The 25924-nt window shown below is 39.7% G+C and overlaps 1 protein-coding gene and 1 long non-coding RNA gene across 7 annotated transcripts in view; one reads left to right on the top strand and one right to left on the bottom strand.

Annotated features, from left to right (window-relative positions):
• Positions 1–25502, top strand: TPM4 (tropomyosin 4). The gene is made up of 9 exons (XM_048831305.2): positions 1–275; positions 7851–7976; positions 12925–13058; positions 16055–16172; positions 16664–16734; positions 18583–18658; positions 20223–20285; positions 21556–21625; positions 25285–25502. Exons 1-9 carry the CDS (start codon positions 162–164, stop codon positions 25365–25367), a joined length of 855 nt encoding a protein of 284 aa, XP_048687262.1. The 5' UTR covers positions 1–161; the 3' UTR covers positions 25368–25502.
• The window catches only part of LOC125627318 (uncharacterized), a 41646-nt gene that overhangs the window by 3665 nt on the left and 12057 nt on the right, over positions 1–25924 (bottom strand). For 2 of the 6 annotated variants that reach the window (XR_012666030.1, XR_012666031.1), the window contains 2 exons: positions 13098–13205; positions 5727–9277 (listed from right to left, as the gene is read on the bottom strand). The exons of 2 other annotated variants lie outside the window; for them this stretch is intronic. This is a non-coding gene — a long non-coding RNA (uncharacterized LOC125627318). Of the gene's footprint in view, positions 1–5726; positions 9278–10479; positions 13206–25924 lie in introns of those variants that run through there. 2 more of the 6 variants (XR_012666033.1, XR_012666032.1) reach the window with 2 other exon arrangements.

Below are 25924 nucleotides of genomic sequence, written 5' to 3'. Positions count from 1 at the left end.
TAAAGCGAACTACAACCATTCAAAGGTTCACTGTCCTGCACGCCTAGAGCCGTGCTCTACCACTTTCTCCACCTATTTTTAAGACTGTTTACTACTAGTTTGGTCTTGCAAAGCTTTTCTTCTCTTGTGTGTTAGAGACACAGTCCCATCCTCCAGCAAAAATGGAAGCCATCAAGAAAAAGATGCAGATGCTGAAGCTAGATAAGGAGAATGCAATTGATAGAGCTGAACAGGCTGAAGCAGACAAGAAAGCAGCTGAGGACAAGTGCAAACAGGTGAGTAGGAATAAAAACAGTTGTGTATCTACATTGTGGAGAAAATTGTATAACCTATTAAGAAAGTAAGTAGAATATTTTTGTGATGGTGAGAAAATAGAATAGTATTGTTAGGTCTCCTCTATTTTTCTGCTTACCCTCCTTTGAAGTATTTTGCATTTTGGTAATATAGTTCATGCATACAAATGGGACAATCTGTTAACTTTTCTTATTTGCTCATCCATTTTGATTTGGGACTCAGCACCATTCCTAGACTACTCACTGTACTTCAGAGAATCCTTTTGAATCCTATATGATTCCTCATTAAATTTCCTTGAGCTTGCACCTTCCTGGAAGAGACCAGAGCTTTGTATCTTAAACAAGGATGACACACAGTGGTAGAGCTGTTAGATTTTTTCTAACGCCAACATTTTGAGTCACTTGGGTGTCCTTTGTTACAAATCACTCCTCTCTAGTGATTAAATATCTCAAAACAAAAAGAGATCATCATAGCACATTAAAATATTTTCCACAAACATGCGGTCACTGCTAAATGTGATTGGAAAAGGATTACAATACGTTTATTTGTATCCCAATGCACCAATGATCAGCGTTGGAGTGCAGCACCGTACCAGTACTAACAGGGATTTTATATTGACCTTCAGATTCAGGTCAAATACAGCACTTCCTGCAGAGCTTCTGCTTTTTTATATTATTCCTTTTTATATTCCAGACTATAATTTCTACAAGAGACAAGTCCAGAGGGTCGTACTATTTAAGGCTCACCAGTTTCAACCCGAAGACCAGGCATAAAAGAATGCAATTCTGAATAAACACAGAATGTTGAACAATAATTGTAGCTAAAATGCTTCACAAAGTCAGTGATTTTGCACAAGTTTTGATGGAGGAGAGGGAAGGCACCCTTTATCTGAAAAAGACAAGGGAGGCTACGCAATCCCAGTTGTCTATACAAGGTTGCTTAAAGGAAGGATTTGGCGAAAAAAGCAGATATAGTGGATACTGAAGCTTTCACATTTCCGAAGATTTTCTTGGCTCAATAGTTTATGAAATAGCAGAGCTAAATGAAAAAGTAAAAGGATTGATTTGAAAAGGAAAAAGCTGCATCCAAGTGGAAAAAATTAACTGAATTTTAATTGACGTTATATTTAAGTTTACATTATTTGCTTTAAAAATAATTTTTATCATCTCAGTCCATGTCCCGTCAACCTCAAACCAATACTGCATGTAGAGACCTGGTGGGAACAGAATTTAAAAATATAAAGAATCCACTATGATCTCTGCTTTTAAAGAGATGAAAAAAATTACAATTATTTGTTATTTATAGTATTAGTGATATAACAGGAGTACTCAAAACATTCTAAACACTGTATAGCAACCCTTATGCATGCACATTATGATCAAGTAATTAGACTGTATCATGTACTATTTTTTTCCACACAACCCTACTTCATTCAGTGCACAAGATGTATGGTGCTCAGTGAATGGATAGTTATTCACTATTTTCTTTTATCTTCATCATTAAGTGTACCCAATTCCTGCAGTGAATACAAAATTATTAACGTCCTCATAAGCTTTTCTATGGTGCTCTCTCTATAGTAGCCAGACTACACATTCTCCATCCCAAAGCAATGTACAAGTCTGGTCACACATAAGAATGCTGAGGGGATGAAATACCCTCAGTTTCTCTGTGGGGATGGTGCACACACAGTCTGATCAGCAGTAGGAGCTGTGAGAGGCTTGAGCATGCTCAGTGATGATGGAATCTTTGGAGATTTTTTGCTGCTAAAATCAGACTCTGAGCATGTTTATACTGTGATTTTTTCAAAGACTTATAACGTCGCCAAATTTAGGTAGATTTTCAATGTGACTGCAAAAGGTACATCCCTGACAGAAAGGCCACCTACCCTAACAAATTTCAAGTTCTTGTTCCAAAACATGGGGTGCTAGAACTGCTCACATAAAAGGTTTGTCAGTATTTTTATCAAGGGCAAAATTATGTATTTTTCCATATTCTTATTCTCTGAAGCAGCTGAACTGTTTTGGCTGAAATGTTCCCAAAAAATTCAGCCTGTAGTAGACACATGGCATGCAAAAATTCATCCCAGTTAAAATTTGGCAAAGTGATAAACAATAAAACCAAACTTTTATAATGGAAAGTTGTTTGTATCTGTAAATGAAAAAGAAGCTAAAAAATATAAAAGAAAAAGCCTGCCCAATGGTGGCACAATGTGGAAAATCTGAGAACAGGACTCAGATCTGAGCCCCCATTCTTATGTCAGCAGAGTCTGAGAGCATGGCTTGAGACAGCAAAAATTCTCTTCTCAATTACACCAGTATTAAGCCAGAATAAGTACCTCTACTTCTGTAATTACTCTTGAATTACACTGATCTAGTCTAAGAGAACAAAATGTATTCCCAGCATGCACAGCACAAAGACAGAAATTACCATTGTGTCACTCTGAAGTGACTGATCAAGCGTACTCAAGGAATAATAATGACAAGCTTCTGATGGAACATTGTCCAGTGTCCCCCTATGCTAGAAAAAAAGATACCATATTATGGGCTTTGTGCACAGGAGATCTGAAGGGGAGGAAACAAACAGCTGAATGGAAGACACCTCCAAAGGAAAAAAAATCTTTATACTAGAGCTGTCGATTAATCACAGTTAACTCACACGATTAACTCAAAAAAATTACAATCACAATTTAAAAAATTAATTGCTATTATTTGCAGTTTTAATTGCAGTTAAACTATAGAATACCAATTGAAATGTATTAAATTTTTTTGGATGTTTTTCTACATTTTCAAATATATTGATTTCAATTACAATACAGAATACAAAGTGTACGGTGGTCATTTTATATTATTTTTATTACAAATATCTGCACTGTAAAATGCTAAACAAAAGAAATAGTATTTTTCAATTCACCTCATACTAGTACCATAGAGCAATCTCTTTATCGTGAAAGCACAACTTACAAATGTAGAATTTTTTGTTGTTACATAACTGCACTCAAAACCAAAACTATGTAAAACTTTAGAACCTCTCAGTCCTACTTCTTGTTCAGCCAATCACTAAGATAAACAAGTTTCTTTATGTTTACAGGAGATAATGTGGCCTGCTTCTTATTTACAATGTCACCTGAAAGTGAGAACAGATGTTCACATGGCACTTTTGTAGCCGGGATTGCAAGGTATTTACATGCCAGATCTGCTAAACATTTGTATGCCCCTTCATGCTTCTACCACCATTCCAGAGGACATGCTTCCATGCTGATGATGCTCATTAAAAAAATAATGTGTTAATTAAATTTGTGACTGAACTCCTTGGGGGAGATTTGTATGTCTCCTGCTCTGTGTTTTACCCACATTCTGCCATATATTTCATGTTATAGCAGTCTCGGATGATGTCCCAGCACGTTTTTCATTTAAGAACACTTTCACTGCAGATCTGACAAACTGCAAAGAAGGTACCAATGTAAGATTTGTAAAGATAGCTACAGCCCTTGACCCAAGATTTAAGAATCTGAAGTGCCTTCCAAAAATCTGATCGGGATGGGGTGTGGAACATGCTTTCCGAAGTCTTAAAAGAACAACACTCTGATGCGGAAACTACATAACCTGAACCACCAAAAAAGAAAACCAATGTTTTGCTGGTGGCATCTGACTCAGATTATGAAAATGAACATGTGTTGGTCTGCATTGGTTTGGATTGTTATTGAGCAGAACCCGTCACCAGCATGGACGCATGTCCTCTGGAATGGTGGTTGAAGGGACATATGAATCTTTAGCGCCTCTGGCACGTAAATATCTTGCAACGCGGGTTACAATAGTGCCATTAGAACACCTGTTCTCACTTTCAGGTGACATTGTAAACAAGAAGTGGGCAGTATTATCTCCTCCAAATGTAAACAAACTTGTTTGTCTGAGTGATTGGCTGAACAAGAAGTAGGACTGAGTGGACTTGCAAGCTCTGAAGTTTTACATTGTTTTATTTTTGAATGTAGTTATTTTTGTACATAATTCTACATTTGTAAGTTCAACTTTCATGATAAAGAGACTGCACTACATACGTGTATTAAGTGAACTGAAAAATAGTATTTCTTTTATTTTTACAGTGCAAATATTTATAATAAAAATAAATATAAAGTGAGCATTGTTCGCTTTGTATTCAGTGTTGTAATTGAAATCAATATATTTGAAAATGTGGAAAATATCCAAAAATATTTATATAAATAGTATTCTATTATTGTTTTACAGCGCAATTAATCGCAATTCCTTTGTTTAATTGTGCGATTAATCGCGATTCATTTTTTATTCATTTGACTGCCCTACTTTATACACAGTATTAATCTTCTGGTTATGATTTCTGGGAATACTTACATGCCCCCCAATCTCTATAGTATCTGAGTACCCAGTTAAGTTGTCTTCAGTGTATGGGGAACTGAGGCTCAGAGAGATTCAATGACTTAGAGGGTGGTAATTATGGTGTTCGTGGAAGGAATATTTATTTGCTTTGCTTTGTCGTATTTATTAGAGTGTTAGGTAAAATTGTTGGATTTTAAATTTTTTAAATTGTAGTTTTTAATATTTTCCAAGGGCATTTAGATTATAACAGAGTATAAGGGCATTAAGGAAGTATTATGATCACCTAGTCTGACCTCATAAAAAACTCAGACTATAGTATTTCAAGCTGTCATCCTGCATCAACCCAATAAATTGAAGTCAACTAGTGTAACATTTTTAAAATTATCCAGTTTTGATTTAAAGATTACCAGTGATAGAGAGTTCAGCATACCCCTCATCTGTTTCAATGGGTAATTACTTTCATTGCTAAAAATTTGTATCTTATTTCTAGCTTGAACTTTGCTGACTTCAGTTTACAGCCCCTGGATCTTGCTATTCTGGAACTTATAGACCACGATTAAATCGTTGGTTAACCTTTTCTTTTATATACTAAATATCTTGCACTTCTTTAGGGATCAACTTAGTATAAACCACAAACATTTGTGAACTGTCCAGATTAGTCTTTATAAAGGCATTAACTACCATGAGTCAACTGGCAATAAAAAAGGTAAAAAATGCTAGCAAAACAGCCCTTAGTCTTTCATTGTAAGGTTCATTTTCCAGACCACAAATCGTTATTGCTCTTCTCTGAATACTCTCAAATTTTGCAACTTTCTGTTTAAAAGTGTGGAGACAGTATTCCAGTTGTAGTCTCACCAATGCCATATACAGAGGTAATATCACCTTACTCTTGCTCGATATTCCCATTAATATATCCTAGTATTATTTTAGCCCTTTTTTCCTCAGCAGCAGGCTACTTTGAGCATAAGTACAGAAATGTATAACAATGTGCGTACACAACATGCTAACCAAAATCATAAAGATATCCTCCAGGCTACAATTAAAGTAAAAGAACTGCATTAAAAATTAACACACACATAAAGATGGTTTAAATTAACTGTTTTAATAGACTGAACTTATACAAAGGATGAGTTAAACCATCATTCTCCTCAATTAATTACTATTCCCAGGATAGAATAGAACAAAGGTGGTACTACGAGTTCAATGACAGATCAGACAGGCTGCAGGCACACCAGTTATGTTATCAGCAAGAAGTCTCTTGATAATAGAAATTCTCCAGGGAGCAGGGGGGAATCTGTCATCTGGCAGTCTCCCAGCAGGATATAAATAGCACCTTTTTAGAATACAGTGTGGATTTATATGGTATGGTCGAGTGATAATGAGATAAAATGGAACATACCTTGGATGACCCATATGTCCCTCCTTCCATTGGAAAACCATATGTGGTTTAAAGCTATGAATCTTTAGGAAAATAATGTTATTACCATCAAATCTAACAAAATAACTGTATCTCAGTGAATGGATGGTACCTCTGTATTTCAGATAACACATTTGCCCTGATCATATTCAACATATTTCAAGCAATGCCTCAGTTTACCAAGTGAAGTGTAGCAGTGCTTGCTAAGGGAGATATGGACTCTAAACACTACTCTACTTAATACCTGTACTTCTGTGATTCATTCTCTATCCTCTTGCTTCTGTTAAGGAGACAGTAGATCCAGTGTTGTATTTACATACAGACCAAGTGGACTGTAGACTATAAACAAGGGCAACACAGTCAAAAGAGTAAAAGACATACACAGAACTTATTTTTCATAACATGTTTCAAATGTATGTTTCATTAAGAGTCTCCCTGAACTCGGGGATATGGGTGCAATGCATTTTTCATATATACATGACATTTTCTTTATTTTTGGGATTCAATGACAGTACTGTAGGTAGAATGCCAGTGATGGGAATAAGCTTGTCCCTGCCTTCCCTGAGGAGGAGCACACTGTGCTAGCATAATTTTTTATTTCAGACTAGGGCAATATCGAGGGTTACTCAATCCCTGGATGTATGGGGTCAGATTCTCAACTTGTGTACGTTGTCATAGTTAAATTGAAGTAAATGGAGTTATGCCTACTTACAACAGCTGAGTTATAGAATCATAGAAATGTTGCACTGGCAAGGACCTCAAGAAGTCATGTAGTTCAGCCCTCTATGCTGAAGCAGGACCAAGTATACCTAGACCATTCCTGACAGGTATTTATCTATTTTTCTTAAAAGCCTCTAATGACAGGGATTCCACAACCTTCCTTGAAAGCCTGTTCCAGTGCTTAACTATCCTTATAATTGGATAGTTTTTCCTAATATCTAACCTAAATCTCCTTTCCTGCAGATTAAGCCCATTACTTCTTGTGCCACTTTTAGCGGACATAGAGAACAGCAGATTACCATCCTCTTTATAACAGCCCTTAATATATTTGAAGACTGTTATCAGGTCCCCACTCAGTCTAAAAATTAATATTTTAAACATTTTTCCTCATAGGTGAGGTTTGCTAAATCGGTTTAGAAATATGGATATAGCATGGTTTCAGAATAGGCAGCAGGTTTAAAACAAATAAAAGAAAGTATTTCTTCACACAACGCACAGTCAACCTGTGGAACACCTTACCAGAGGATGTTGTGAAGGCCAAAACCATAACAGGGTTCAAAAAAGAACTAAATACATTCATGGAGGATAGGTCCATCAATGGCTATTAGCCAGGATGGGCAGGAATAGTGTCCCTAGCCTTTGTTTGCCAGAAGCTGGGAATGAACGACAGGGGATGGATCACTTGATGATTACCTATTCTGTTCATTCCTTCCAGGGCACCTGGTACTGGCCAGTGGCGGAAGACAGGATACTGGGCTAGATGGACCTTTGGTTTGACCCAGTAGGGCCATTCTTATGTTCATTATGTGAATGCCAAATGGCCTGCTCAGCTGCCATGTTAGGTTTATTAAAATAGTGTAAAACTGTGTAGGCTACTTGGCATCTAGACAACTGAAGTTACACAGCAACTTTGAAAAATCCACAATTCGATATCTCTCCATAGAATCACTTTAAAAAAAGCTTAACATAATTTAAAACAAATAGTAGGAAGAAGTCTTTGGCTATCCTTATCTATAAGCAGAGCAACCAATGTGTCAGAATGTTCACAACTTATTTTTCTTTCTCAAAAGGTAGAGGATGAGCTGGTGGCACTGCAGAAGAAGTTAAAAGGAACTGAAGATGAACTGGATAAATACTCAGAAGCTCTCAAAGATGCTCAGGAAAAACTGGAACAGACTGAAAAGAAGGCAACAGATGTACGTACCTGCATAGAATGCAGATGAGTAACTAACTAGAAATGGTATATTTTACAACACACAGTATATTGGTTGTATATTTCATTTAGTGTTAATTTATTGCAGTAGTTTGCCAAAAGGAAAAAGGCAGAGACAATTATGTTATGGTTGAGGTACATAACTCCCCACCCCCACAAAAAAACGATATTGGTTGTCTAGGGTTACATCTGTTGCTGCATTAGGAAGCTTCCTGCTGATCCACCACCACAAGAGTATCTTAAAACTAGCTTATTTATTTCCAAGAGATGTTCCCCTGTGTAGGACCATCAGATAGCTTAGAGCCATTTCCTATATGGTTACCCCTCCCTGTTACTGGCACAAGGAACATGGGGCGGGGGGGGGGGGGTTCCAAGTACCCTAGTAATCCCCAACTGACATAATGGTCCTTGGGACTGTTGACAGTTGATACAAGTAAGAACAACCTGACAGGAGGATTGGCCTGACACAGAAGGGCCCTAGAACTGGTAGCTTAAAGACACTTTGCACTCCTGTTTTCCTCAGCCATGGGTGAGAATCTGGCCCTCTGAGTTAAGGCTGGTCAGGTGCAAATCCCACTGACACAATCACAAAAAATCAAGCACATTATCAGTTAAATTCACATTCCCATCTACGGTAGCAGTTTGCTTACCTTACCATCCAGATATTGTACGACCCAAACACGCTGGACAAACCCACAATTACATTAGAGACACCTCTCTTGGACAGCCTATTTCCAGGGGGAGACTAAACCATTGTGTGCCACAGGCTGAGAATAGGCAGGCCAGGAGAGTCTGATCCAAGTTGCTGTGCTCAATGCAGAGGTGATTGGGTGGTGTGTGGTGTGTAGGAGATCAAACCAGATTACCTGGTGATCTTTACTTTGAATTCTTACACAAGAAACTCTGAGGATACATGCAGCCAATTCCTGTAATTGCACTCTCACACAAACCTTCCCTGGACCTCAGACTGACTGAAGTGCTTTACTGATACCTACATTCAGTGAGTGCCTGAAGCAGCCCTGGGGAAATGGCCTGATCTGTAGCCCTTTGCACTCCTGAGCTATCCCTCTGCTGCTGGGGCACAGCACTGCCGGGGCGCAGCACTGCGTTGTTGCTGAAACTGTTCTTCCTCCAATAGGTCCCTTCCAGCCTCACCACCACCACGTGCCCTCCTGGGGAGCATGGGACAGACTTTCTTTTTCTTCATGCAGAGGCTGATGAAGTCCTTCCATTCACTTTCCTTTGTCATTTATTCCAGCTGGATAACTTGCTCCCTTTAAGTAGCTTTTTGGAAGTAGAAAGCTAAAGTTACAAGCAGAATATGAATGTGCAGTTTAATAAAATCTCTGTCAAAGGAGCGCTCCAAGCAATTTTCTCCTTCTCTGCAACTACATGTTACTTTAACATAGGTCGAAAAAATCTGAACATGCTGGAAAAATAACTTAACTCTTACGGACTTTAATAGAGCAACCCCTCTGCTATTAGGGTGACCAGATAGCAAGTGTGAAAAATATGACAAAGTCCCTAATATCGGGATGTCTGTCACCCTATCCACTATTGTGAGCCTCAGAGCATGTAAAGAATGCTCCCCATGCGCTCTGGAGTGAGACTGCTGGTTTCATACATTTGTGTGTGATTAGCCCTCTCAGGATCTTCTTGGTCTTTTACCACATGGATCCAGTGAATTACTTTTACTATATAAGGCAAATCCTTTGTAGACCGTGGCATGCTTTAACTGAAAAAAAGTGGGGTCAAATTAACTGTCTCCAACTTTCAAGTAGCCACATATCCCTGTTTTTAGGTAGGGTTGCCAACCCTTCCGGTTTCGCCGGGAGTCTCCCAGAATCAGACTCTATCTCCCGGAGCCAAACTGGGAGATTTTAGGTGCTAGAAGTCCAGCAGCGCAGTGGGGCTAAGGCAGTAAGTGCCTCCTGGCCAGAGCCTGCATCCCCCTCCGCACCCCAACCCCCTGCACCCAAACTCCCTCCCAGAGCCCTCACCCCCTCCCACACCCCAATCTCCTGCCCTAGCCCTGAGCCCCCTCCAATACCCAAACTCTCTCCCACAGCTTGCACCCCACATCCCCTCCTGCACTCCAGCTCCCTGCCCCAGGCTCAGCCCGGAGCCCCCTCCCACACTCTAAACCCTTCGGTCCCAGCCAAGATCCTGCACCCCAACCCCCCGCCACAGCGGGGGTGTGTGTGAAGGGGGGCTTGGGGAAGGAGCGAGGCCTCGGAGCAGGGGGTGGGGTAAGGGTGTTTGGGTTTGTGTCATTAGACAGTTGGCAACCCTATCTTTGGAGGATTCTTGTTACAGGTTGGAATCCTGTTTCATTAACACTGCATCTTAAAATGAAAGCATCTAGTGAAGGAGGTTATCAGTGCTGGATTGCTTTAGATGTCTTTTCTAAGATAGTGGCTTTTGTATGTAATCTGCACATTCAATGGATAGCACTTAAGAAGAGAACAAATGAAATTCTGACTGACTTGTGATTAGAAAAATTTAATGACCAAACTGCACTCGGAAAATAGAAGGCACTCTAGCTCCCGTCATACAAAAATCCACGAGCCAATAGTTATTTGCTTTTTTCCAGTCTGTGTTTTAATAATATAGTTCCTTTTACTCAGAAGTATATATGGAAGGGATTAATTTGATCATCTTGTCTTGATGTTGCCTACAACATTTCTCCACTGCCTTGTTTACTTGCGAGCTTTCCAGTGATGGGGCTTTAACTACTTCTCAGACTATTCAACGGTCTTTAAAAAGACTTAATTGTTAGGAAATATTTCCTGATACACCTCTATCCCGATATAACGCTGTCCTCGGGAGCCAAAAATCTTACCGCGTTATAGGTGAAACCGCGTTATATTGAACTTGCTTTGATCCACCGGAATGCGCAGCCCCGCCCCCCCCGAAGCGCTGCTTTACCCTGTTATATCTGAATTTGTGTTATATCGGGTCACGTTATATTGGGGTAGAGGTGTATTTTATTGCTCACTTTCAAACCACGTCTGCTAGGTAAACCCTCCCTTGTCTCCTGTTTGCACCTTCGGATTCCCTTAATTACTGTTGGGCCCAAACTATCCATATTTAGTACCTAAAAATCTTTCTTCACGCCAAACACTCCAACCCTGTAATATTTAATTTATCTTTCTCTGAAACCACTCTACATTAATGAGATGTCTCCAGTATGGGACAACTTGCCATCCTAAGAAGTTGGAGATTTGAATCCTAGAACTGCTGCTGAAGGCAATATTGTTGATATACCTCCTACACCATAGGTCCCCTGGGGGGGGCCACAAATGTTTGGGGGGCATGGCTGGGGCCTGGATCAGTCCCCACAGGGGGCGGGGAGGGAGTGCCACCCCGCTTAGCTCCTGGCCCTAGCTGCCAGCCCCAGCCTTGGCCACCTTACCCCGTCTGCGTCCCCACCCCCTCCCGGAGCCATGGCTCCACTCCCAGCCCAGGGAGGGGCACAGACTGGGTAAAGAGCAATGCAAGGTAAGAAGTTTGGGGAACACTGTCCTAGACCAACAAGACATATAAGTATTTAATTAAATATAGTATTTTCCTTCCAGATTATTAGAAGAAGGTAAGTGATTTAGAAAAACCTATCCATATAGCAGGAAGCGTATGTGCTTTTTGATAAAACACATTTAGATTATGGTAAAAAAATTTATTGTCTCATTTTATAGCAAAACTTTGTGTTAACTTTTTCTCCCAAGACCACTATATTGTCCAGTATTTTTCACCAAACCTTTATGCCGAAAACAAAAACAGGATGGCTTAAAGAGCAGTATTTCAAACTGTTTCACATTTAAAAAATACATTTGCACTGTTCTTCATAGACAAAGTGGAATTTCAGAATGTCAGTTTTGGATTCAATAACCAAACAAAATTTAAATTTGACTTTCCACATCCCAATTTAATCAAAGCTAAACCACATTCATCTGCCTTGAATTTCACAAGTGAAACTTTATGCCATTGGAGAATCCTTCTGAAAGATTCTGGCAAGTCACAAGAGGCATCTGGGAGATGTGAGGGATCAGAATTAGTGATCTGTCTCTTTGAACATTCTTGCAGGACTGGGTTATCTTAGATATTAATATAACTCAATACTGCAAGATGCCTACTACGTTTTTTCACTGGGATGTGAATTTCATATTTTTTTAAAAAAAAATTCAAGTGCTGCATAAATGACAGGAGTTCTAGCAACAAGAAGAGTTCATCAGACCAGCCCCCACGGTTTCCACCATGGGCCCCAGATTGTCTCCCTATCTCCTGTTTCCTCCCCTCTCCGCCCAGTCTCAGAGGGCTATATAGAAGTTGTAGAAAACAAAGTGGAATTATTTTTGGAAAGTTTCTTGCTGTGCCACATGCACTCAACACAGACGAGTAACTTTCCCCTGATGGCTCCCAGGCCATCCCCTGGCCAATCCCTATTTATGAACTATGTGAGATTTATAGATAGTGGAGCCCCTAATGTACACAGAAGTTGCTTTAACTAAATTCCATTAGCAAGCCATCCAAAGCTAGGGTTAGTTAGGATCTTTGACAAGACCAACACAATAAGTCAAATGTGGAATTTCTGGACTGAGCCATCTGGGAGTTAGAAAATTAAGAAAAAAGTTCCAACTAGATTTCTACATGTAGAACCTCCCATCTCCACAGTACAATTAGCTGAAAATGTTTTTCTTGTGAAACAGATTTTTAATGCTTAATTCTGTGTGATGAGGAAGAGAAGGTGCGGGTGTATTTTTTAAAAAAAACATTCAAATTCCTATAGTTATATAGCTAAAAAACATCTCTTCCTAGAATTCCATGCATATAAATAGTGAAAAATGAAGTAATTAGAGGTGATCAGTTTTGAATTATTGGTGTCTAGCTAGTTGGGTTTTATTTAACCAGTGCTGTTTGATTGTTTTGCATAGGCAGAAGGTGAAGTGGCAGCTTTGAATCGGCGTATCCAGCTGGTGGAAGAGGAGCTGGATCGTGCCCAAGAACGTCTGGCGACAGCCCTGCAGAAACTGGAGGAGGCAGAGAAGGCAGCAGATGAAAGCGAGAGGTAGGCATCCAAAAGGAACGATGCAGAGAAGTGACTTACATCAGAAGATCCCAGTAGTAGGATACTTTAACAGTCTTTGTAGGTTTTAAAGACTTGGTGCACTTAAGTTCCGTTTCCCACTCACTCTTTCAGATGCTACTTTTAGTACTGTGAGAAATAAAGGGCCACAATCACAAAAGTGATACTGTACCAACTCTGTAACTGGTTAATAAGCTGTTCCCATTGTCTAGACATTTCCCGTTTCATCCAAAAAATGACAAAACTTGCAGTATATCATATACATCCCAGCTGCCCCTTTGGGGAAGCTAGACTTCCCAAGGGCTGTATTCTCCCTTGTCCTGTTCCCCTTCAGCTGTGTAACCTATTTCTTTCCCACCATGATCTACTGTAACTTGTGTCCCATTTTGCTGTAACAAAGCCTGTTATCTCCACTGGGAAAAACTGTATCTTTATTTACCTCTTGAGCACTATGCATACTCCTATGATACTATAATAAAAATTAAACATAAAACTGCATGAAGTTACAGCTAAGGTTGCTGAGTGCAATTCAAGAGAATACGTTTCCATTGAACGCATCACTAACCCACATGGAAATCTCAAGCTAAGGCTGCAAAGAATTCTGATGCAGCTCTTAACACTCAGTTCATGCAGTCAGATAATTAAAATAGAAGAATTCTCAATTGTTAGCCCCAAACACCATTTAACTTTGCCCCTCAAATTATTTTATAGCTGGATTCAACTTCCATTGAAGTCAGTCACTGACTTCAGTGGGAACTGAACTGAGCCCTTAACTGTTTTAATACTGCTTGTTACTGCTCCACCTATAATATATACTTATTCAATGTCTAAACTGCACAAATCTTTCTATTAGAACTCTGTTTTCGATTGCCTATTACTTGGACAATTGCTTAGGATTTGGACTGAAAGCTTCCAGGTTGGTTGAAAGTCTGAGCAAAAATGACCGAAGTGTTTCCAAGAATGAGGACAGTGAGAACTAGTCATATTAAATAACATTTCTGATGGTTTTAACATTTGTGTCTCTCTAAAGTTTGGGGTAAAAACTTTAAAGTTGGCAGCAGAGTGGTCCTGAGATTGGAGGTGTTTTGTTGTCTCCATGAAAATATATTGAAATTTGGCAGTTACAAATACAGAAAAATCATAATTTGCATATACACTGTATAACTTGTTATATCCTTGCTCTTAATTTTCTGAACATTCCAGCTGCACAGGCTCCCAGACCTTGCTGAACTTTCTGTATCATATGCATACAATATGCACAGCATTTACGCCGGCTCCTGTTTGGAGCTCTGCTTTCCCCCCTTAAAATACTCGTTGACCTAAGGAGAAGGGCATTGGACTGGGAGCCAAGAGACCACACATTCTAGTCTCACCTCTTCCATTGATCAATAATGATTCCATGTACTTACAGCCTTTTATTATTGAGCAACTCCTCATACACCTACCTTTTGAAGTAGATACAGATCGACCACCCTATTTTGCAGAAGAGGTAACTGAAGATCTGTGACATTGCACCAGGTCACTGCTAGCAGCTTTGGTAATAGAACCCAATTTTCATGCACTTAGACACAATGCATTTTATAATTAATATGCCAAATCTCTGTGTTTGACTATGCTGTTTGTAAAAATACTTGTAACATAGTTTTGCCTATCCACTCAAGTGAAACAGCATCTAATCAGAATCCTGACTCTGTCCCTTGCTTTAACCATCAACCCATATTTCCCTCCTAGGGAAATAGAATCCAAGATTATACTGCTGTCTAGCAAATAGCTGTGCATCCCATTGTCAAAGAATGTTATGTATCCCCTTCTAGAGGCTGTATGTAGTGTGGACATTCCACTATCTGGGCTTATAATCTGTTGCGACTCCACATCTATCCTAAAATGCTAAAGGCTTCCCCAATCAATAGACAACAGAAGAGACTTCCAGTGCCTAAGGGCCTGGTTGGCTAATTTATGGCAGAGGGTGCGCTGAGCAGATATATATGCTTTACCCAAGCATCTCAGGCAGTGGGTATGGAAGTTTGAGACCAGAACGCTTACTTCAGAAGAAGGGCTTTTCTTCAACCTGGTGTTTTTTTGCTGGATCTGCTATCTGTAAAGGTAATGCAGTTTCTAGAACCAAAGCTGTGCTCTGAATTCTATATGCTTATGAGCCTTGGTGGCAGTGGCGTTGGAACAATTTTTATGATGGGAGTGCTGAAAGCCATTGAACAAAACGGTAAGCCTTGTATATGATGGAAACCACTTCAAGCTAGGGGGTGCTGCTACACACCCCAGTCCTTGTAGTTCCAACACCCCTGCTTCAGGGCTCCCTGGCTCAGCAGGCTAGAGTCCAGAAACTTTATTAGTTGCCGTGAGTTGGGAGGGGAAAAGTTGTATCCAATAGATTTTACATTGGCCTTTGATATTATTTTACTCTAATAGTCTACAAACTGCTCCAAATTTGAGCTCTAAGAAAACATTTCTCAATATTTAAACAAAAACCCGGCCTGAATAGTTTGTCTTGAATGAACTAATATTTGTCGTGGGTAAAGCCACAGAGAAGAGTATTTAGCTATTTTGTTTTTAGCTATTTCCTCTTTACCTAATTATTCTAAGGACCACAAACTTGAGTAAGGTTTTAAAAAGAAAAGTTCCCACTGGTATCTCTCAAATACGTTTACGTTTATTTGCTTGTATCATTAAATCTACTTAAAGATCTTGCTAAATGGAAGAAGCACAAATAAGCTAAGGAAGAATCCTGCATCATTCAATAGCTGCAAGCACTGTTAAGACAATCTGATAAGTAGAGATTCATTCCAACTAGTATTATCAGCAACTTTGTTAGCCAGTCAGAACATGATAGATTGGTTTGGGTTCAAGTCACAGTAGTTAGATATTAAGAAGTTCACAACAGGCCTATTAGGCTGAATGTGCTGACTGGCTTGTAGTAACCCCATTCTCTCTGAAACAATCCGCTTTGTTTCCTTCTATAGAGGTATGAAGGTTATTGAAAACAGAGCAATGAAGGATGAAGAAAAAATGGAAATTCAGGAGATGCAGCTGAAAGAGGCTAAGCATATTGCTGAGGAGGCTGACCGTAAATATGAAGAGGTAAAACTGGCGCTGCAAGGAAGTAGCAGGTGCTATTTGCTTTGGTGAGAAAGTAATAAAGAAACTACCTGGAAGAACTTCAAAAAGTCGTATAGTCTGTTTAATACTATTTGTATACTTTCTATAAAGTGGTAGTTCAAGTAGTTGGAATATATTTTTGGGCACAGCAAGGCCACAAAGATGCAGTTCCTAACAGCCTGAGAATTAACATGAAATGAGCTTGTTACATTTTACGCTGCCTAATGCTAGGAACATTGGAAAGTCTCTAGGCTTCTGGGGAAGGGATCCTGCACTGAGCTCACTCTCCTTAGCAGCTGATTACAGGGTGTCAACAGAGCATACACCAGATCTCTGTAATGTGTTGTTTATATGTTGCATATCTCCAGACCGGTGTTGCTTCTAACCTTTATTTGATAAAAAAGAAACCTGCAGAGATGTGGGGCTTTGTGGAAAACAAATGGGGAAAAAATAATTCTCCTCTCTCTCTACAGGTTGCTCGTAAACTGGTCATTTTGGAGGGTGAACTAGAGAGAGCCGAGGAACGTGCTGAGGTGTCAGAACTGTGAGTGGCTGTTCAGAATGGTTCTGCACGTACATAAATCATTTTGGAATATCAGACTAGAGATAGAAAGACCTTATTAGGTCCTAACTGTTCTCTGAATGCAGGGGGGAGGGGAAGGGATTTCCACAGGATCACATCCCTTAGTCTGGTCCGGCACAGTATGTAGAGCCTTATCTCAAGGTTTTCATAGTAGCATCACTGTGGGATCCAAGTATTGTATCTCATTAATGTAAAGGTTGCCACTATTTAGAGCTGGAATTTCTTGCAGAATGGAAATTTCAAATATTTTTTAGAAGTTTTAGTTTCCTGTCATCCTGGAATCTCAAACAATTCCCTGATGGGAATCCTATTAGATCTGAGAGACTGGCATGCTCACGAATGCTGTGGAGAAAGTGAATAAGGAAGTGTAATTTACTCCTTCCATAACACAAGAACCAGGGGTTACCCAATAAAATTAACAGGCACCAGGTTTAAAACATAAGGAAATACTTCTTCACACAATGCACAGTCAACCTGTAGACCTCGTGCCAAGGATGTTTTGAAGGCCAAAAGTATAACTGAGTTAAAAAAAGAATTAGATAAGTTTGTGGAGGACAGGACCATCAATGCCTATTACTCAAGATGGTCAGGGATGCAACCCCATGCTCTGGGTGTATTTAAGCCTCTGACTGCCAGAAGATGGGACTGGATGACAGGGAATGGACCACTTGATGAATGAAACAAGGCAGTTTATTTCCTCTAAAACATCTGACACCGGCCACTGTTGGAAGTCAGGATCATGGGCTAGATCAGGGGAGGGCAAACTACGGCCCAGGTGCCGGATCCAGCCCATCGGGGCTTTCAATCCGGCCCGCAGGATTGCCAGCCCCATGCCACAGCAGGGCTAAGGCAGGCTCCCTGTCTGTCCTGGCCCCACACTGCTCCCAGAAGCAGCAGGCACCATGTCCCTGCGGCCCCTGGGAGAAAGGGGGGCAGAAGTCTCTGTGTGCTGCCCTCACTTGCAAGCACTACCCCCCACAGCTCCCATTGGCTGGGAATGGGGAACCACAGCCAGTGGGAGCTTCGGGGTGGTACCCACAGGTGAGGGCAGCACATAGAGCCATCTGCCCCACCTCACCCCACCCCCAAGAGCCACTGCCAGACATGCTGGCCACTTCCAGGAGCAGCGTGGGGCCAGGGCAGGCAGGGAGCCTGCCTTAACCCTGCTGCATGCCGCTGCCACCCTGAAGCCCGCACTCCAACCCCCTGCCCTGAGCCTCCTAACCCTCTGTCTTGAGCCCCCTGCCGCACCCTGCACCCCAACCCTCTGCCCTGAACCCCCTCCTGCACTCCAACCTCTTGCCCTGAGCCCCTTCCTGCACACTGCACCACTCCCACACCTCACACTCCCTCCCACACTCCAACCCCCTGCCCCAGCTCTAGCCCTACATTCATGGCCCTGCATACAATTTCCCCACCCAGATGTGGCCCTCAAGCCAAAAAGTTTGCCCACCCCTGAGCTAGATGGACCATTGATCTGACCCAGTATGGCCATTATTACGGTCCAATTAAATTCCTGGTACAATTAACAGAAGATAACTGTTCACAGAGGAGAGCATGGAGCTTTAAGATTCAAGAAAGGCTTATTTGTTCTGCTTGAATTCCTAACAAGCTATATTTTGCTACAAAAATCTATTAAATGCAGTCTGTATAGTATACTTTGGGAAACTATAAATGCCATGTACACCAACTTAGTGCACTGAGTGTATCTGACAAGTTGGCTCACATTTTACTTGTTTAGCCCATTTGGAAACCAAACAGCATAATATATGTAGAAGAACTGATTTGATCACCTTTGTCTTTGTGTAGAAAATGCAGTGACCTTGAAGAAGAACTAAAAAATGTCACTAACAACCTAAAGTCCCTGGAGGCTCAGTCTGAGAAGGTTGGTTCTTCCTGGTTAAGAACACAGAATGTTTAAGGTTCAGCAAGGAGAATGAAGAGTTGGTGATACAAGTTTACAACAATCACAAAAAAAGAGGAATTTGAAAACTTGTCATGTTTTTTGTATTGATTAATTGAGGAATTATTGGAAGAATTGGTGTGTAAGGTAAATTTGATGCCAAAAAATCTTCTGTAGAAAGCCAGTACGTTTGCTTGTGGTAGGGGTCCTAGGACAATCTGACCGGAGATCCAATTGAGTGGAATTAGCATACAAATCCCTTGTGCTGTGCAACATATTAGACCCAGGGTATGTCACAAGACAAACCAATTTACATAATACTCTGAGGCTATGTTAACTGATAATGAATGATTTCACAAAGTTGTATGGATAGGGGAGCAGGGGTCAAGCAATTGAAGAGAGAATGAAGCACGGTATTGTATGGGAAGTGTCATCTTACCGTGCATTGCCCATTTTTCTGTTTGTAGTTGAGAGAGAGGGTTTTTTGGGGAGGGAGGTTGATATCTTTTGGTGTATTTATTAATAGTTAACACCCTTGTAAGGCGGTTTTGGAGTGAACTTTGCATTTCTTGGTTAATCCAATACTTGAGTTTTGGGGAATGAAACACGTTCAGGAAAGGCACATATAGTACAGGGCATTGTGCTACTAGAGTCTTAACTCCAAATTACCCACACTTTTTACTTTTGAATCTGTTTGCTGGCATCACTTACAAAGTTTTTCTAGCACAGAAGACTAACAGGATAGGAATATATCTCGTTCATTCCTGAACTTCTTAGAAGTTATATTATATAGCTGGATAGGTGTACATGGAACTGTACTGAAATTCACATGATCCCTGCCCTGAGGAGCTTATAAGAGTAGTTCAAACAGAACTTGACAAATGATGAGCCATGGTGGATGAAGTGTAAAGGAAAAGCAAAGAGAATACAGCTGGTAGGACGTTCTTCAAGAACAACAAAATTGGGGGATGGTAACCAACTTTACATATGCTTCTTGTGTCTTCTGACAACTTAATTCAAGTATTTGGGTACCAGAATGGGCGCAGATACTGAGTAGAGACTAAAGATAGAACTGTAGTCCAAATAACTGATTTTTGAGAAGGGGTTTGAAAATAAATCACTTGGTGAAGAATAGCCTGTTCCAGGGGGATGGGATGGTTTGAATTACTTCAAGGATATGAGTTACTTGTGTGTGTGTGTGTGTGTGTGTGTGTGTGTGTGCGCGCGCGCGCGCGTACCCCTCCACTTTTTATTATATGTAAGTGGAGCCATAGTCCAGGGCACAGAATATAGCCCTCAAGCAAAAGACAAGGCATTCAGAATTTTATTCTGACAGTGGGCCAACAAGAAACCTCAAGAAATACAGTAACACAGCTGCATCCAGGAAACAGAATGATAGTTAAGGAAAAGCATTTTAGAATGACAGGAGGCTACTACCTGTTATTAGTCAATGACTCTTAACAGTCGCCTAATAAAAAAGTTAAACTGTCTGATGCTTTAGTTTTCCTACCAGGTCCTTAATAGATTGTTCACCCTGTTTCCACAGTACTCTGAAAAAGAGGATAAATATGAAGAAGAAATCAAGCTTCTCTCTGACAAACTCAAGGAGGTGAGACAATCCATCCCAATGAATTTGCATTTCAGCAAAGATTGTTTCTTATCCAGTGTGACAGGTTTGATCACAGTAACCCCCTGGGGACTGTCACCTGATGTGCTGAGACTACCTCTGAGCCCATTTTCTCTGCCAGTTTGGGCCTCCAGAACCCTGCCTTGTTGAGCCAGACACGCTAGTCTGCTCCAAAACAGACTCAGGGTCTGAACCACACACCCCAAAGCTGCAGACTTAACTGAAAACAGCTTAAGAAGTGCTCCTGTCTCCAGCACCCAGCTCCCAATGGGATCCAAACCCCAAATAAATCTGTTTTACTCTGTATAAAGCGTACACAGGGTAAACTCATAAATTGTTCGCCCTCTATAACACTGATAGAGAGATATGCACAGCTGTTTGCTCCCCCACGTATTAATTGCTTACTCTGGGTTAATTAATAAGAAAAAGTGATTTTATTAACTATAAAAAGTAGGATTTAAGTGTTTCCAAGTAATAACTGACAGAACAAACTAAATTACGAAGCAAAATAAAACAAAACATGCAAGTCTAAGCCTAATACATTAAGAAACTGAATACAGGTAAATCTCACCCTCAGATGTTCCAATAAGCTTCTTTCACAGACTAGACTCCTCCCCAGTCTGGGCCCAATCCTTTCCCCTGGTGCAATCCTTGTTAGCTCCAGCTCAGGTGGTAACTAGGAGATTTCTCATGACTGCAGCCTCTTTGTTCTGTTCCACCCCCTTTTATAGCTTTGGCACAAAGCGAGAACCCTTTGTCTGTCTATGGGTCCTCCCCCCTTCTAAATGGGAAAGCACCAGGTTAAAGATGGATTCCAGTATCATGTGACATGTTCACATGTCCTGTGAGACCCCAAGCCTTCATTCTTCCTGGCCTGACTCACAGGAAGGCTTGCAAGTAAACAGAGCCATTTACAACCAACTGTCCTAGTTGATGGGAGCCATCAAGATTCCAAATAGTCATTAATGGCCAACACTTTGCATAATTACAATAGGAGCTCAGAGTTATATTTCATATTTCTAGTTTCAGATACAAGAATGATACATTTATACAAATAGGATGACCACACTCAGTAGATTATAAACTTTGTAATGATACCTTACAAGAGACCTTTTGCATGAAGCATATTCCAGTTACATTATATTCACACTCATTAGCATATTTTCATAAAATCATATGGAGTGCAACATCAGAAACAGAGATTGTTTCTCATCCAGTATTTAAATTTTTTTTCTGCATAATCTCTTTCCAGGCTGAAACACGTGCTGAGTTTGCAGAAAGAACGGTTGCTAAACTGGAAAAGACTATTGATGATCTGGAAGGTATGAAATTACTTTTGAAATTTTTACTGTTTTTACAAGTCCCATCAATTTCAAACTGAGAAACAATAAATTCTAGCACTATGTATTCTTTGTAGATTATGGGGGAAATCTTTATACTACTATAATTATCTGTAGCTAGACCATTAAACACAGTTATGCTATAATATTTACTTTTTTCTCAGTAATTTTCCCCTAAAACTTCATCCACTTGGTAGTACTGTAGAATCATCTGCCTCTGTGGATGGCCTATTGTCCTGATTAAGAAGTGAACGCTTAAAATATGTCTGAATTCTTAATAGGACAGAATGCTCTACTGAACATTTTCTTTAAAACACTATTACAGATTCTATACTTGTTAAACACCATTTAATCCCTTGGCATGGGGTGAATGTGTCCCCTGCCTCCATGTAGCTGAACTTATATTCATTTTGTTCTGATTAAGCCAGTCATTGGGACTATCATTAGACTAAATCAGTGTTCTTGGAGGAGTTCCAAAAAAGTTGTCCCTTGCAAACTGAAAGCTATGCATACAAGATTCATACAAGTAGACATATTGTTCAGTACTGGGCTTTGTTCCTGTAAATTGCTTGAAGAACATCATAAGAGCATAAGAACGGCCATACTGGGTCAGACCAAAGGTCCATCTTGCCCAGTATCCTGTCTTCCAACAGTGGCCAATGCCAGGTGCCCCAGAAGGTAGGGACACCATCCCTGCCCATCCTGGCTAATAGTCATTGATGGAACTACATTTTTCAAAATTTAGCTCTCTGTAGAAAAATAGTGATAGCTAATCTGGAGATATGAGGGCCACATACTAGTCTGGAGACAGATGGTTGGGTCCAAAAGCAAACGAGATCCCAAATTTCAGGATAATTGAGATGGTGTTCCAACAAAAAGGACAGTGTATCAATCCCAGAAGCTATGCTAGCATCTCTTCTGAATGGAATAGCTACCACTCCTTCCCAGAGATCACATGCAACAAGTAATAACAAAGCAATGTAAGCAGCAGAAACCATGACTATAGGTGAAAAATAGGGCAGTCCAGCGATTAAAAAATTAATCATGATTAATTGCACTGTTAAACAATAATAGAATATTTATATAAATATTTTTGATGTTTTCCACATTTTCAAATATATTGATTTCAATTACTACACAGAATACAAAATGAACAGTGATCATTTATTTTTTATTATAAATATTCACACTGTAAAAATAAAAAAATAGTATTTTTCAATTAACTTAATACAAGTACTGTAGTGCAATCTCTTTATCATGGAAGTTGAACTTACAAATGTAAAATTCTGCACACAAAAAACTGCATTCAAAAATAAAACAATATAAAACTTTAGAACCTACAAGTCTACTCAATCCTACTTCTTGTTCAGACAATCGCTAAGACAAACAAGGTTGTTTGCATTTATGGGAGATAATGCTGCCTACTTCCTATTTACAATGTCACCTGAAAGTGAGAACAGTGCCATGCGTTGCAAGATATTTCCATGCCAAATGCTCTAAAGATTCATGTGTCCCTACATGCTTCAACCACCATTCCAAAGGACATGCATCCATGCTGATGATGGATTCTGCCCGATAACAATCCAAAGCAGTACAGACCAACGCATGTTCATTTTCATCATCAGAGTCAGATGCCACCAGCAAAAGGTTGATTTTCTTTTTTGGTGGTTTGGGTTCTGTAGTTTCTGCATTGGAGTGTTGCTCTTTTAAGACTTCTGAAAACATGCTCCACACCCCATCCCGAACAGATTTTGGAAGGAACTTCAGATTCTTTAATCTTGGGTCGAGTGCTGTAGCTATCTTTACAAATCTCACGCTGGTACCTTCTTTGAGTTTTGTCAAATCTGCACTGAAAATGTTCTTAAAACGAACAACATGCTGGGTCATCATCTGAGACTGCTATATCAAAAAATATATGGCAGAATGCGGGTAAAACACAGAGCAGGAGACGTACTGAACTCCTTTGGGGAGAATTGTACAAATTTAATTAACACATTTTTTTTTATGAGTCTCATCAGCATGGAAGCAAATCCTTTGAATGTTGGCCAAAGCATGAAGGGGCACACGAATGTTTAGCAGATCTGGCATGTAAGTCACCTTGCAATCCCGGCTACAGAAGTGCCATGTGAAAGTCTGTTCTTACTTTCAGGTTACATTGTAAATAAACAGCAGACAGCATTATCTCCCGTAAATGAAAATGATTTTATCTTAGCGACTGGCTGAACAAGAAGTAGGACTGACTGGACTCGTAGGTTCTAAAGTTTTACATAGTTTTGTTTTGAGTGCAGTGTGTAACAAAAAGAAAAATCTACATTTTGCACTTTCACGATAAAGAGATTGCACTATGGTACTTGTATGAGGTGAACTGAAAAGTACTATTTCTTTTGTTCATTATTTTTACAGTGCAAATAATTGTAATCAAAATTATATAAAGTGAGTACTATACACTTTGTATTCTGTGTTGTAACTGAAATCAATATATTTGAAAATGTAGAAAAATACATCCAAAAATATTTAATAAATTTCAATTGGTATTCTATTAACAATGTGATTTAAACTGTGATTAATCGTGATTAATTTTGATTTAATCACCGAGTTAACTGCAATTAATCAACAGCTCTAGTGAAAATATGTATATGTATCTAATCTCATTTCTGAACAGGGTCATTTAGCTAATAATCATTTACCCATATTACGTGCCCATCTATAGCTAGTCAGTAGCTTTGGTGATTACCTGCTGTGTCTTCATCAGTATTGCCCATTTCTATCAGTTCACTTGAACGACAGATTTTCCTACCATTCTTCAATCAATCTAATTATAAAACTCACAGTGAAGAAATAAAATCCCTGCTTGGTAATTCTGTGTGGATAACAAGGACAATTTCATAATTGAGAACAGAATGAGAACCAAAGTTCTCAGTTTAATTCTATATTTCCATTTAAAAGTCACCTAAAGTTAAGGGGTCGAGGAGAATTTAAACAGACAACTCTGTTTAAAATGAAGACTGCTCAGATTTCCTGATCTCTTTACCTTTGTTCATCAGCTCTGATACTCTTAATAAATGTCACATCTGGGAATGGGCAAAAATTAAAGCTAAAGTCATACAGGTTAGAAGCAGCACCAAAAAAACAGTTCAGCTGTCCAGAAAATGGGGAATTATGACATGACATTTAGTTGCCAAAGTTCTACTCACCCCTTCTCTTTCAAAAAAGAAATGATCAAAACTAAAAGCTACCTTTAGCCAACTATTTTCATCCCTGTATACCAACTGCACCTAATCAAGGGGCCACTGTATTTAATTTATAGGAATAGAATTTATTTTAAGGTTTGTTATCTGACTCAGCTGTGACAGTAGGAAGATCTGGCTTCTAAATCTTTTCTAAAACTCCACTGAAAATTTTTAGTAAGAAATTGAAACTCCTGACATTTTAGCAGTTAGTACATGTGTATAGCTTCTGCCTTATATTTTAATGTTCTCTTATCTTATTTACATGTTTTCTTCTCATCTTTATTTTCCACCGTTCATCCTCACTTGCTGCATTCCAACTGTTCTCCATATTCTCTACCATGCATCTCTTGCTGTGGACTGTTTTACTACATTTCTTGTTGAACACCTTGCCTTGGGCCCTTCGACCTGCAGATGAGCTGTATGCTCAGAAGCTGAAGTACAAAGCTATCAGTGAAGAGCTTGACCATGCTCTCAATGATATGACCTCTTTGTAAATGAATTTTCTCTTTTGGCTTTGCCTTGGTGCACTAAGATTCTGTCTTTAGTGCCAGTCTCTGAGTAATGCCTAGTACTAGTCCTTCAGTCTTTTTCTGTAAAAACTGAATTAAACAAAAGCAAGCTACCTTGAACTTGTACATTCTGTGCTTTTTTTCTTTTCCATGATTAATGACATAACTAATGTCCTTCCTTTAATTTGTTCTGGTCAGATTTTAGCACAGCCCTGTAATTCTCACTAGGATACTGTTAAGAGAATTAGTTTCATTGTACTCGGATTTCTTCTTTAAAAACCAAAAACCTATCCAGTTGTTAGTTAAAATGTAAGTGATGGGTCACATAACAAAATTGGAAGAAAGTTCAAATAAAGTGGCAGGTAGGACAAAATAAAAAATGAATATAAATCCCACTTATAGCACTCCTATTACTTCAGTGGTTATTTATTTCCTGGACAGCAGTGACTATAATGAGCATACAAACAGGAACTGTGCAAAGACTCAACTTGAGGCAGCAAAAGCAGATCCACAGATACACTTGCTATGCTGCTGATGCCCCT

The sequence above is a fragment of the Caretta caretta genome, chromosome 25, assembly GCF_965140235.1.
Source record: "Caretta caretta isolate rCarCar2 chromosome 25, rCarCar1.hap1, whole genome shotgun sequence".
In the NCBI taxonomy this organism is placed as follows: Eukaryota; Metazoa; Chordata; order Testudines; family Cheloniidae; genus Caretta; species Caretta caretta.
This window is presented reverse-complemented; position numbering and strand designations above follow the sequence as displayed.